The 13,091-nt window shown below is 37.0% G+C and overlaps 1 protein-coding gene across 1 annotated transcript in view; it reads left to right on the forward strand.

The window, feature by feature from the left end:
* LOC104994589 (disintegrin and metalloproteinase domain-containing protein 28-like) overlaps positions 1-13,091 on the forward strand; it is a 126,520-nt gene that overhangs the window by 109,507 nt on the left and 3,922 nt on the right. Inside the window, exons 30-34 of the mRNA XM_010848216.1 lie at positions 669-838; positions 1,201-1,282; positions 2,250-2,380; positions 3,481-3,655; positions 9,675-9,758. Of these exons, the coding sequence (XP_010846518.1) occupies positions 669-838; positions 1,201-1,282; positions 2,250-2,380; positions 3,481-3,655; positions 9,675-9,755 (639 nt within the window). The 3' untranslated portion in view covers positions 9,756-9,758. The remainder of the gene's footprint in view (positions 1-668; positions 839-1,200; positions 1,283-2,249; positions 2,381-3,480; positions 3,656-9,674; positions 9,759-13,091) is intronic.

The following is a 13,091-nucleotide window of genomic DNA, read 5'->3' on the forward strand; positions in this document are numbered from 1 at the left end:
ACCATAATGGAAAAGGATGAAAAAGAACATATATATGTTAGGTAGTTAGAATAGAAAACAGGAGTCCAGAGTGGCGGTAGCTAAAATATAAGGAAGGGAAAAACCCACAAAAATAGAACAAAGGAAGGTCTGAGGACCAGAGTGAGGACCTCAGGTAGAAAAACACTCCTGGCTAGCCCAATTTACATATGGCAGGCCCAGGACGGGGGGGGGGGGGACATATAAAAGGAGGAGCCAAAGGGCAGGGGGTCTCTCTCTCTCTCTCTCTCCCCCATGCACTGCTCTTCTCTTCCATCTTTGGGTCGACATGCCTTCACGCCTAGAGGATGGATTTTCCTGCTATTTTCTAAATAAAATAGAGCTGTGACACGGAGCTGTAACACTGATTTGTCTAAGAGCTATAACATGGTCTGTCCAAGACCCAAGAGCTGTGACGCGCCAAGGGCTTTAATGTCTGTCACTCCAAATCTTTGTTGCGACGAGAGAGAACTGAGGAGCATAAGCTCGCCCACACATATATATGTATAACCGAAAACAAACAAACAAAACTCAGTCACTTTGCTATACAGCAGATATTAACATAACATTGTAAATCAGCTATACTTCAATAATTTTTTTTGAAAAAGAAATATCAAACATTTTCATAATGAAAAATGTTCTTCCCTCAGATTTACAATACCATAGACATTCAAGTGTCCTTGGTAGGTATGGAAATATGGTCTAACAGTGACAAGATAAAGGTGGTGCCCAGCACAACTGTCACCTTTAAAAACTTTCTGAACTGGCATTATTCTAACCTGGGGAAAATGAAGACCCATGACCATGCTCAGCTACTCAGGTAAGCACACACTGGTCAGGGCCAGGTCTATTTTGACAGAGAAAATAGTTATCCCAAAGGTTTCTTGGCAGAGATTCCTGTTCAGTTCTACCTCCTTGTTCAGTGATCAGAGAGCCTAAAGTTCTATTATTAGCAACTCACCTGTGGGATTGTTGCAGACCCATGTCAGATCACTAAAATTGACTCTTGGATGTGGGATAACCATATGTGGTCATTCTAATGCTATAGAATAGCAGTGGCTTTTCTGGGACCTCATGAATATGAAGAGGGTAGGGGAACTAGGGAAGTCTCAGACAGAGCTGACGGAAGCTGATGGTTCAAAAGACTCAGATTGTGACAATGTACCCGTAACTTTCACGCAGTGGAGTTGGCTTCAAAACTCGAATGGCAGGACTGGCGACCTCGAATTCCTTGTGCTCCCCATCATCCGTCGCTGTTATTGAGGTTTGTAAACATATAGATCCCTGAGGTTCTACAACCTCTATGAAGACAAGCACAATGTCTTACTTAGAGTAAGCACAATGTATATCTGCTGAGTCAGTAAATAAAAGTAGAAATGAACCTGTATTAGTAGATCACTATACTGAGGATTCCTTGGATTATGAAACAGAATATCTCTTTACATTGACCCTCCCAGAAGTTTCACTCTTTAGTTGGTGTTAGGGAGTTAGAAGAGGAAGATCAGAACAAAAACAAAATCCAGGTGCCCCCTAGGATCTGAGGTATCTTCAAATTAATCATCGCCAGTGCCCTCTGGGATCTGAGGTAACTTCACATTAATCATCGCTAGTATCTATGGCCGGAGAAGGCAATGGCACCCCACTCCAGTACTCTTGCCTGGAAAATCCCATGGACGGAGGAGCCTGGTGGGCTACAGTCCATGGGGTCATTAAGAGTTGGACATGACTGAGCGACTTTACTTTCACTTTTCACTTTCATGCATTGGAGAAGGAAATGGTAACCCACTCCAGTATTCTTGACTGGGAAATGTCATAGACATAGGAGCTTGGAGGGCTACAGTTCATGGAGTCACAAAAGAGTCAGACTCCACTTAGCAACTAAACAACAACAATGAATAATGGAATTATCATGATTTAACCATGGTTTATCAATAATCCATATCGATTGAGCAATGGCTTAGCAGTTAGATTTCCAATAGCAAATCATTTCAAATGTTTACAATGTCATTTTTTATGTTTGAAGTGTAAACATTTTTAATGTTTACAATGTCCTGTCAGCTGTCTCAAAGGTCTATAATTTACAATAACCAATGAAAGGGGAAGAAGCTCAATGATTCAATAATTTTCATGTGAAACTATTATTCTTTGTAATACCAAACATCAATGATAATGAACAAATAATTGAATAAAATCACAAATAATAGATATTTCTCTCTTTTTTTTTCCACCAGGGTAAGAGAAAGAACAGTGTCTCTCTTGTAGGAGTGATGTCACACGAATTGGGTCATGTCCTTGGTATGCCTGATGTTCCATATAACACCAAGTGTCCCTCTGGGAGTTGTGTGATGAATAAATATCTAAGGTGAGACCTTGTCATTCTAGAGAAAAAAAAAAAATTCTTAAATCTTAAAGAATTCAGATGCAGGCTGTATAATTGGATGAACATTTTTTAATATAATGGCTGTGTTTCCAATGAATTCATGCTCTAGTTTCTTGATATACAGGATTTACCAGCTAGCAGAACTCATTATTTAAGATTTCCAAATATGCCAAGGTAGAGTTTATAAGTATAATGATCATGTTAATCTGCTGCTGCTGCTGCTAAGTCTCGTCAGTTGTGTCCGACTCTGTGCGACCCCAGAGACCACAGCCCACCAGGCTCCCCCATCCCTGGGATTCTCCAGGCAAGAACACTGGAGTGGGTTGCCATTTCCTTCTCCGATGCATGAAAGTGAAAAGTGAAAGTGAAGTCGCGCAGTCGTGTCCGACTCTTTGCGACCCCATGGACTGCAGCCTACCAGGTTCCTCGATCCATGGGATTTTCCAGGCAAGAGTACTGGAGTAGGGTGCCATTGCCTTCTCCGGATCATGTTAATCTAACTTAAAATAATTTTAGCTTAAAACAGTCTTTTCTAAAAATATTTATATAATTAAGATGAGAACATCCTTATAAATCCCTGTCACCAATCAATTCATTTTTATGTTATTAATGTTGTCTTTTAATAATTCTAAGCACTTTGCAAGGACTTGTGATAGAAAAATCAATAAACATGTCTTACTGTTTGTGCAGTAAGTGCTCATAAATAGGAAGTTAAATATCCCCATTGAACCTTTAAGTCTACAGTTATTTCCTTTCACTATTCATTGTTATTATCATTTGCCTCTCAGCATTCAATAGTGAGATGAGTGAATGATAACAAATGGTGAAGCTCATCACTGCTGCCATTTAGGGCAGAATTGAATCTGCACAGGAAGTGAAATTCTTCCAACTCCTACAACTGGGTATCTAGAAAAAGAATTTTCCAATGAGAGTAGTATTCATGCTCTATCACATTCCCCATATAACATGGCTCATTTATACTAAATTTGGAGTTTTTGTTGAGCTAGTAAGACAAGTTAGATTCTTATGTTAACTTATCACTGTATATAACATGGTATTTCTCATTTTTCTTCTGCTTACAGTTCAAAATTCCCAAAGGATTTCAGTACAGTTAGTCGCTCACATTTTAAAAAATACATGTTATCTCAAAAGCCAAGATGCCTACTGCAAGCGTTGGTTCCTAAAAATATGACAAAACCAGTGTGTGGGAATCAACTTGTGGAAGTAGGTGAAGACTGTGATTGTGGCTCTCCTGAGGTATGCAAATATCCGCGGTCTAAAAACTTTACTAGAGAGTTATTGTGGCTTTCTTTTTAGTTTTGATTAGAGTATAATTGCTTTACAACGTTGTGTCAGTTTCTGCTGCACAACGTGAATCAGCTATATGTATACATATATCGTTTCACTCTTGCACCTCCCTCCACTCCCAACCACGTCCCACACCTCTAGGTCATTACAGATCACCAGGCTGAGCTCCCTGTGCTGTTCATAATGTTATCTGTTTTTTTCCTTTTAAAATGCTCTTTTGGAAGTTCTTTCTAAAGACAAACTTGGCATCTTAGTAAAAAGTAGGCTTGTATTTGTTTTCAGTACTGACTTTGGTCATCTTTTGAAAAGCATTTCAAAAGCCAGGATACGCTTATTATATGATTGTATAAGAACTTCAATGAAAAGAGGTAAATCATTAAGGTGAAAAGACAGCTCTCAGAATGGATAAAAATATTTGCAAAAGAAACAAGTAACAAGGGACTAATATCCCTTGTGATACAAACAGTTCATGCAGCTCAGTGTAAAAAAAGGGGAAAAAAATCTAAAAATAGGTAGGAGACCTTAATAGACATTTCTCCATAGAAGATATACAGATGGACAAAAAATACATGAAAAGATGCTCAACATCACTAGATATTAGAGAAATGCAAACCAAAACTATAATGAGGTATCACCTCACACCGCTCAGAATGGTCATCATTAAAAAATCTACAAACAATAAATGCTGAAGAGGATGTGGGGAAAAAAGGGAACCCTCCTACACTGATGGTGAGAATGTAAATTGGTACAGTTACTATCGAGAATAGCATGGAGATTCCTTAAAAATATAACCATACACTACCACGTGTGTGTGCTAAGTTGCTGCAGTGGCGTCTGACCCTTTGCGACCCTATAGACCATAGTCCACCAGGCTCCTCTGTCCATGAAATTCTCCAAGCAAAAGTACTGGAGTGGGTTGCCATGACCTTCTTCAGGGTATTTTCCCAACCCAGGGATTGAACTTATGTCTTTTAGTCTCCTGCATTGGCAGGCAGGTTCTTTACCACTAGCACCACTTGGGAAGCCCCCAGAGCTACCATATGCCCCAGCAATCCCACTCCTGAGCATGTATCTGGAGAAAACCATAATTCAAAAAGATACAAGCATCATAATATTAATTGTAGCCCTATTTACAATAGCCAGGATGTGGAAGCAACCTAAATGTCCATTGGTGGAGGAATAAAGAAAATGTGGTACATATATATAATGGAATATTACTCAGCCACAAAAAGGAACAAAATTGTGCAATTTGTAGATATGTGGATGAACCTAGAGACTGTCATACAGAGTGAAGTAAGTCAGAAAGAGAAAAAAAAATATCATATGGTATCGCTTACATGTGGAATCTAGAAAAGTGATACAGATGAACTTATTTGCAAAGCAGAAATAGAGACACAGACATAGAGAATGGATGTATGGATTCTAGAGGCTAGGGGTGTGGGATGAACTGGGATATTGGAACTGACATATAAACACTGTTGATATTATGTATAAAATAGATAACTGTTGCTGCTGCTGCTGCTAAGTCGCTTCAGTGGTGTTCGACTCTGTGTGACCCCATAGATGGCAGCCCACCAGGTTCCTATGTCCCTGGGATTCCCCAGGCAAGAATACTGGAGTGGGTTGCCATTTCCTTCTCCAATGCATGCATGCATGCTAAGTTGCTTCAGTCGTGTCTGACTCTGTGCAACCCTATGGACAGTAGCTCACCAGGCTCCTCCATCCACAGGATTCTCCAGGCAAGACTACTGGAGTGGGTTGCTATATCCTTCTCCAGAAAATAGATAACTAATGAGAACCTACTGTCTAGCACAGGGAACTCTGTAGTGCTCTGTGGTGTCCTAAAGGGGAAGGAAATCCAACAAAGAAGGGATATACATAAGCATATAGTTTCTACTATACTCTACTTTGCTGTACAGTAGAAACTAACACATTATAAAGCAAGTGTACATTCTTTTAAAAAGTAAATCCTTAACTATACGTGTCACTTATGAACTTTCTTAAATGTATTAGTCAAATTTCTAAATCACATAAACTCCCAGCTGATTGTTTTGTTGAACAATAACAATTAAAAAGGGGTTTCCCGTGTGGCTCAGTGGTAAAGAATCTGCCTGCCAATGCAGGAGATGTGGGTTATATCCCTGGGTCTGGAAGAGCCCCTGAAGGAGGAAATGGCACCCCACTCCAGTATTCTTGCCTGGAAAATCCCATGAACAGAGAGGAGCCTGGCAGGATACAGTCCATGGGGCCGCCAAGAGTAAGACACAGCTGAGAGACTAAGTATGTACACACAGATGCAACAATTGAAAATCCAGAAGTAAATTCCGTTGAGAGAGAATTGGTCTTTCATCAAGCAGTGGGAGCAGGTAATGGCACCCCACTCCAGTACTCTTGTCTGGAGAATCCCATGAACGGAGGAGCCGGGTGCGCTGCGGTCTGTGGGGTCGCACAGAGTCGGACACAACTGAGCGACTTCACTTTCACTTTTCACTTTCATGCATTGGAGAAGGGAATGGCAACCCACTCCAGTATTCTTGCCTGGAGAATCCCAGGGACAGAGGAGCCTGTGGGGCTGCCGTCTGTGGAGTCGCACAGAGTTGGACACGACTGACGCAACTTAGCAGCAGCAGCATCAAGCAGTGTGTGAGAAGGAGAAATTAAAACGTAAAGAGGAAAAAGAAAAATCACACAAGTCTGTAGAAGATGGATTAACATAGAACATCTAAGATAATTACTATACATATGGCTAATCTTGATAAAAATCTAACCCTTTTGAGAAATCAGTGTACCCTAAAAAATATCTCTGATAAAATGTTTATTAGCAGTCTCAGACTAGGTTTCTAAAAGAAAGCGTTCTATTTAAGACTAAAAAAATGAATTACGATTTGAAGAGACTTTTTACATGTCAATCTGCCGAATGCTTTTTTTTTTTAATTTTATTTAATTTTTAAACTTTACATAATTGTATTAGTTTTGCCAAATATCAAAATGAATCCACCACAGGTATACATGTGTTCCCCATCCGGAACCCTCCTCCCTCCTCCCTCCCCATACCATCCCTCTGGGTCGTCCCAGTGCACTAGCCCCAAGCATCCAGTATCGTGCATCGAACCTGGACTGGCATCTCATTTCATACATGATATTTTACATGTTTCAATGCCATTCTCCCAAATCTTCCCACCCTCTCCCTCTCCCACAGAGTCCATAAGACTGTTCTATACATCAGTGTCTCTTTTGCTGTCTCGTACACAGGGTTATTGTTACCATCTTTCTAAATTCCATATATATGCGTTAGTATACTGTATTGGTGTTTTTCCTTCTGGCTTACTTCACTCTGTATAATAGGCTCCAGTTTCACCCACCTCATTAGAACTGATCCAAATGTATTCTTTTTAATGGCTGAGTAATACTCCATGCTTTTATAACCACAGCCTCCTTTATTACTCACAACAAACCTGCAAAACAGGTTTGTTATTTTCCCAATTTAGAAAAGAAGTGAAACTCAGAAAAGCTAAGTAACTAGATCCAAGGATACAAAGCTAGTAATTGGTGAAACCTGTTGCAACCCAAGATTTATCCATTACTCTAAGAGACTTTGTGACAATGGGGAAGACATATAATCATTCTATGCTATTTATTTATTCAGAAATTTAAATTTATTGAGGGCTCCCCTGGTGGCTGAGTGGTAAAGAATTTGCCTGTCAATACAGAAGACATGGGTTCCATCCATGATCTGAGAAGATCCCATGAAGCAACGAAGCCTGTACATCAAAAAAGGAAAACAAAACACAAAAAAGAAAATTTAAGTTATTAAATTATACTAGAAGTTTACATGGTGCAACTTAATTATTCACAAAGAATAATGTAAATATTCTGTTAATTATAATGAGATATGAAATTTTACAAGTGATTTGATGCTTTACAATAATTTAGATTTATGTTTATCTCATTCTTACTTATATTCCCATATGGTTTCTAGAGTGGAGGATAACTGAAATTGTTCACAATCTTTGGCATTTCTAATTTCAACAGGTAAAATGCTGTGTGTTCAGTACATACACACACACACACACACACACACACACACAAGAGAGCAGGACGAGAACAGGAGAGGAGAAACTACTATTATACCGTGTTTAATATCTTATTTTCTTTAACTATATTATCCAGTTCCCATATGCTTTCCGTATCTTGCTGATTTTCTTCTTCTGTAGATGAATAAAATTAGAGAGCTAGAGAGTCCAAACTTAAGAACAACTGAATTTTTAAATAGCTGTTTTTTATCAAAAAGTGGTATAAATACTTTATATAGAATTCTTTAATGAAAAATTCATTTTCCAGGATCTTACATGATATTTTATTATTTTTAATAAAAATAATCATTCTTTCTGTCTAGATATTATCAAACAACCATCATGCCATTTTAATGATTCTAACTATGTAACACACTTTAATATCAGTAATGGAAAATTTCTTCACTGACTTTTTTTGCGGTGTTTGCATAGTAATTATTGAGTGTTCATTCTTCCATAAATATCTTGGTTTTATTTTTATGTTTTTGTCAATTTGCCTGCAAATACAGTTGAGATTCTGGTTGATATTTGTAAAATTAATAATTCACTCTAAAGGCCACTGGCATTTTCACAATATTAAGTATTGTCTTAAAAGATAAGTTGCCTTTGAAGTTTTTCAGAGAAGTTAAATAAAAAATTCTTCATGCAGTTCTTGCACATTTTGAAACTTTATTTTTAAATATTTTCAATTTTTTTCTTTTTGCTGTTAATACATATGTTTTCTTTTTATTTAGGTTCTCATTTGTTACTGTTCTTGACATTATTTTATTATTATCTTAAACAGCTATCTTAGTGACTAACTCAATGTTTTTAGAATTGATCCTCTTTTTTTTCTAGCTCAAGAATTATATCATATATAAACAGTGAAAACATTATTAGTATTATTTATAGATAATAATTATTATATATCTGATTATTATGCTTTCATATATTTTTGTCTCATAGCATTTGTCAGAATTTACATAATAATAACATAAAAATAATCCTTTCTTTATACTTTATTGGATGTGTTTTTACTATTCACCAGATAGATTTTCTTTATCATGATGATCAAAACTGTTCATAGTTTACTAATATGTGTTAATTAAATAATGCTTGCCTAATTTGTACTAATTTTTGCCACCTATCACATTAGTATTAGTTGTTTTCTTCCCTCAGTCTTTTAATATAATGGATAATGTTACTTTAATACTTTTAATATACTTTTAATATTACTTTATTAGTTGTTTTAATATTACTTTATTAGTTGTTTTCTTCCCTCAGTCTTTTAATATAATGGATAATGTTACTTTAATACTTTTAATATACTTTTAATATAATGGATAAAGTACTCTCAACAGTACTTCTGTACTGTTGAGACAGCCTTGCATTTTTGGTGACAAAAGGCTCTGCAGAATTTGTAATGGAGAATTATTATATTAATAAGCTAGTGTTTGGCTAATATTTTACTCAAGTTTTTGCATTTATACACACAAATGAGAATGGTATGGTGTATATATTCATTACCAGTTCTCATTATCAGGATTATGCAGGCTTGGCAAAATGAATTGAAGATTAAAAATAATTTTTTTCTCTATTGTCAAGCTGTTTGAAGAGAATAGAAATATTCTCCCTTGAATTTCAAATTAACTTACATATAATATCATCTAGGTGAATTTGTTTGGGATAATTCTTGGGTTATTCTATTTTTGTCCTTTTAAGAGATAGTTTTCATTACTCAGCATTTTTTTTCTGTCATTAAATTTCCTTGGTCATTTCAACTCGAATTTGTATAGCAGAGTAATTTAGTTTAAAAAGTGAAATTTCATTGTCATCATATGCCAGAATTCTGCACACCTAGTCTATAGGGGAAAAAATGCTTGAACTCACTTTTGCATTGTGTGTGTGTTTTAAAGGAATGTACCAATCCTTGCTGTGAAGCCATGACCTGTATGTTAAAACATGAAGTTGACTGTGGAAAAGAGACTGAGCAATAACATGTAAGACTTTTTTTTTTTTCTTTCTTTGTTCTCAAACATTTTCACATTTTTATGTGATTCAAGAAAGATATGACAGAGTTCAGCAAAGCTAAAACTCAGTTTATTTCATTTTACATTTTTAAATGACTCAATTTCAGAAATTTAAAAAAGCCACTATTATGAACATAAATAGCTCAGACTTGTGTATATACTAATACACTAATGAGAAAAGTGGGTATTTTGTCATCATGAAACTAGGACTTCTGAAACCTGTGCTAAAATTGTATGAAATTCTGAAAGGTAATAATGAGTTTAATATAAAGTAATATGACAAACAGAAAAGTGAACGTGAAAGTCGCTCAGTTGTGTCCAACTCTTTGCAACCCCTTGGACTATACAGTCCCTGGAATTCTCTAAGCCAGAATACTGGAGTGGGTAGATCCAGGGGATCTTCCCGAACCAGGGATCGAACCCAGGTCTCCTGTATTCCAGGTGGATTCTTTACCAGCTGGACCATGAGGGAAGCAAAGACCTCAGTTGATGAACAAATTCTTTTCTTGTGTAAGTGCCGATCATTGAAATTGCAAGGTAGTCAGAAGACAAAATTTAACAACACACTACAAGATTTGACAATTTTATTCCTTTTAAAATGCCTAGGGAATTCCCTGGTGGTCCAGTAGCTAAGACACAGTACTTTCACTGCCATAGGCCTGGGTTCGATCTCTGGTCTGGGAACTATAAGCTGTGTGGCATGGGCAAAAGATTTTTTTGAAATAAATAAAATGCTTCAATAATGCATAATTCATGGATTATTTTTGTATTTTACACACTCCTACATAAGTTGGGCTAGGAAACCTAATTGTTTTTGATATATTCCTTTCAGTAAAAACTAGTCTCCAAATCTGAAAATGGCAGCAACGATCAAAAATTATGAATAGGAGAAAGACTTGGGACAAATTATTAATATATGAATGGAGTTATTCTTACCAACTACCACCCTTTCCTGAATTTCTTGAATCTTTTCTGGAATTTTTTTAAATTTATTTATTTTAATTGGAGACTAATTACTTTATAATATTGTTGAGGTTTTTGCCATACATTCACATGAATCAGCCATGGGTGTACATGTGTTCCCCATCCTGAACCTCCCTCCTAGTTCCCTCCCCAATCCCATCCCTCAGGGTCATCCCAGTGCACCAGCCCTGAGCATCCTGTCTCATGCATTAAAACTGGACTGGCGATCTGTTGCACATATGATAATATACATGTTTCAATGCTAGTCTCTAAAATCATCCCATCCTCGCCTTCTCCCACAGAGTCCAAAAGTCTGTTCTTTATATCTGTGTCTCTTTCGCTGTCTTGCATATAGGGTCATCATTACCATCTTTTTAAATTCTATATATATGCCTTTGTATACTGTATTGGTGTTTTTCTTTTTGACTTACTTTGCTCTGTATAACAGGCTCCAGTTTCACTCACCTCATTAGAACGGATTCAAATGCATTCTTTTTAATAGCTGAGTAATATTCCATTGTGTATATGTACCACAGCTTTCTTTTCCATTCGTCTGCTGATGGACATCTAGGTTGCTTCCATGTCCTGGCTATTGTAAACAGTGCTGTGATGAACATTGGAGTACACCTGTCTCTTTCAATTCTGGTTTCCTCAGTGTGTATGCCCAACAGTGGGATTGCTGGGTCATATGGCAGTTCTATTTCCAGTTTTTTAAGGAATCTCCATGCTGTTCTCCATAGTGGCTGTACTAGTTTGCATTCCCACCAACAGTGTAAGAGGGTTCCCTTTTCTATGCACCCTCTCCAGCGTTTATTGTTTGTAGACTTTTTGATAGCAGCCATTCTGACTGGTGTGAGATAGTACCTTATTGTGGTTTTGGCTTGCATTTATCTGATAATGAGTGGTGTTGAGCATCTTTTCATGTGTTTGTTAGCCATCTGTATGTCTTCTTTGGAGAAATGTCTGTTTAGTTCTTTGGCCCATTTTTTGATTGAGTCGTTGATTTTTCTGGAATTGAGCTGCAGGAGTTGCTTGTATATTTTTGAGATTAATTCTTTGGCAGTTGCTTCATTTGCTATTATTTTCTCCCATTCTGAAGGCTGTCTTTTCACTTTGCTTATAGTTTCCTTCATTGTGCAAAAGCTTTTAATTTTAATTAGGTCCCATTTGTTTATCTTTGCTTTTATTTCCATTATTCTGGGAGGTGGGTCATAGAGGATCCTGCTGTGATTTACGTCAGAGAATGTTTTGCCTATGATTCACTCTAGGATTTTTATAGTTTCTGGTCTTACATTTAGATCTTTAATACATTTTGAGTTTATTTTTGTGTATGGTATTAGGAAGTTTCATTCTTTTACAAGTGGTTGACCAGTTTTCCCAGCACCACTTGTTAAAGAGATTGTCTTTTCTCCATTGTATATTCTTGCCTCCTTTGTCAAAGATAAGGTGCCCATGGGTGCATGGATTTATCTCTGGGCTTTCTATTTTGTTTCTTTGATCTATATTTCTGTCTTTGTGCCAATACCATGCTGTCTTGATGACTGTAGCTTTGTAGTATAGCCTGAAGTCAGGCAGGTTGATTCCTCCAGTCCCATTCTCAAGACTGTTTTGGCTATTCAATGTTTTTTGTATTTTCATACAAATTGTGAAATGATTTGTTCTACTTCTGTGAAAAATACCATTGGTAGCTTGATAGGGATTGCATTTAATCTATAGATTGCTTTGGATAGTATACTCATTTTCACTGTATTGATTCTTCCGATCCATGAACATGGTATATTTCTCCATCTATTTGTGTCATCTTTGATTTCTTTCATAATGCTCAAAATTCTCCAAGCCAGGCTTTAGCAATATGTGAACCGTGAACTTCCTGATGTTCAAGCTGGTTTTAGAAAAGGCAGAAGAACCAGAGATAAAATTGCCAACATCCGCTGGATCATCAAAAAAGCAAGAGAGTTCCAGAAAAAACATCTATTTCTGCTTTATTGACTATGCCAAAGCCTTTGACTGTGTGGATCACAATAAACTGTGGAAAATTCTGAAAGAGATGGGGATACCAGAACACCTGATCTGCCTCTTGAGAAATGTGTATGCAGGTCAGGAAGCAACAGTTAGAACTGGACATGAACAAAAGACTGGTTCCAAATAGGAAAAGGAGTTTGTCAAGGCTGTATACTGTCACCCTGTTTATTTAACTTATATGCAGAGTACATCATGAGAAACACTGGACTGGAAGAAACACAAGCTGGAATCAAGATTGCCGGGAGAAATATCAATAACCTCAGATATGCAGATGACACCACCCTTATGGCAGAAAGTGAAGAGGAACTTAAAAGCCTC

Source organism: Bison bison, unplaced genomic scaffold (assembly GCF_000754665.1).
Source record: "Bison bison bison isolate TAMUID 2011002044 unplaced genomic scaffold, Bison_UMD1.0 scf7180017864261, whole genome shotgun sequence".
Taxonomy (NCBI): Eukaryota; Metazoa; Chordata; class Mammalia; order Artiodactyla; family Bovidae; genus Bison; species Bison bison.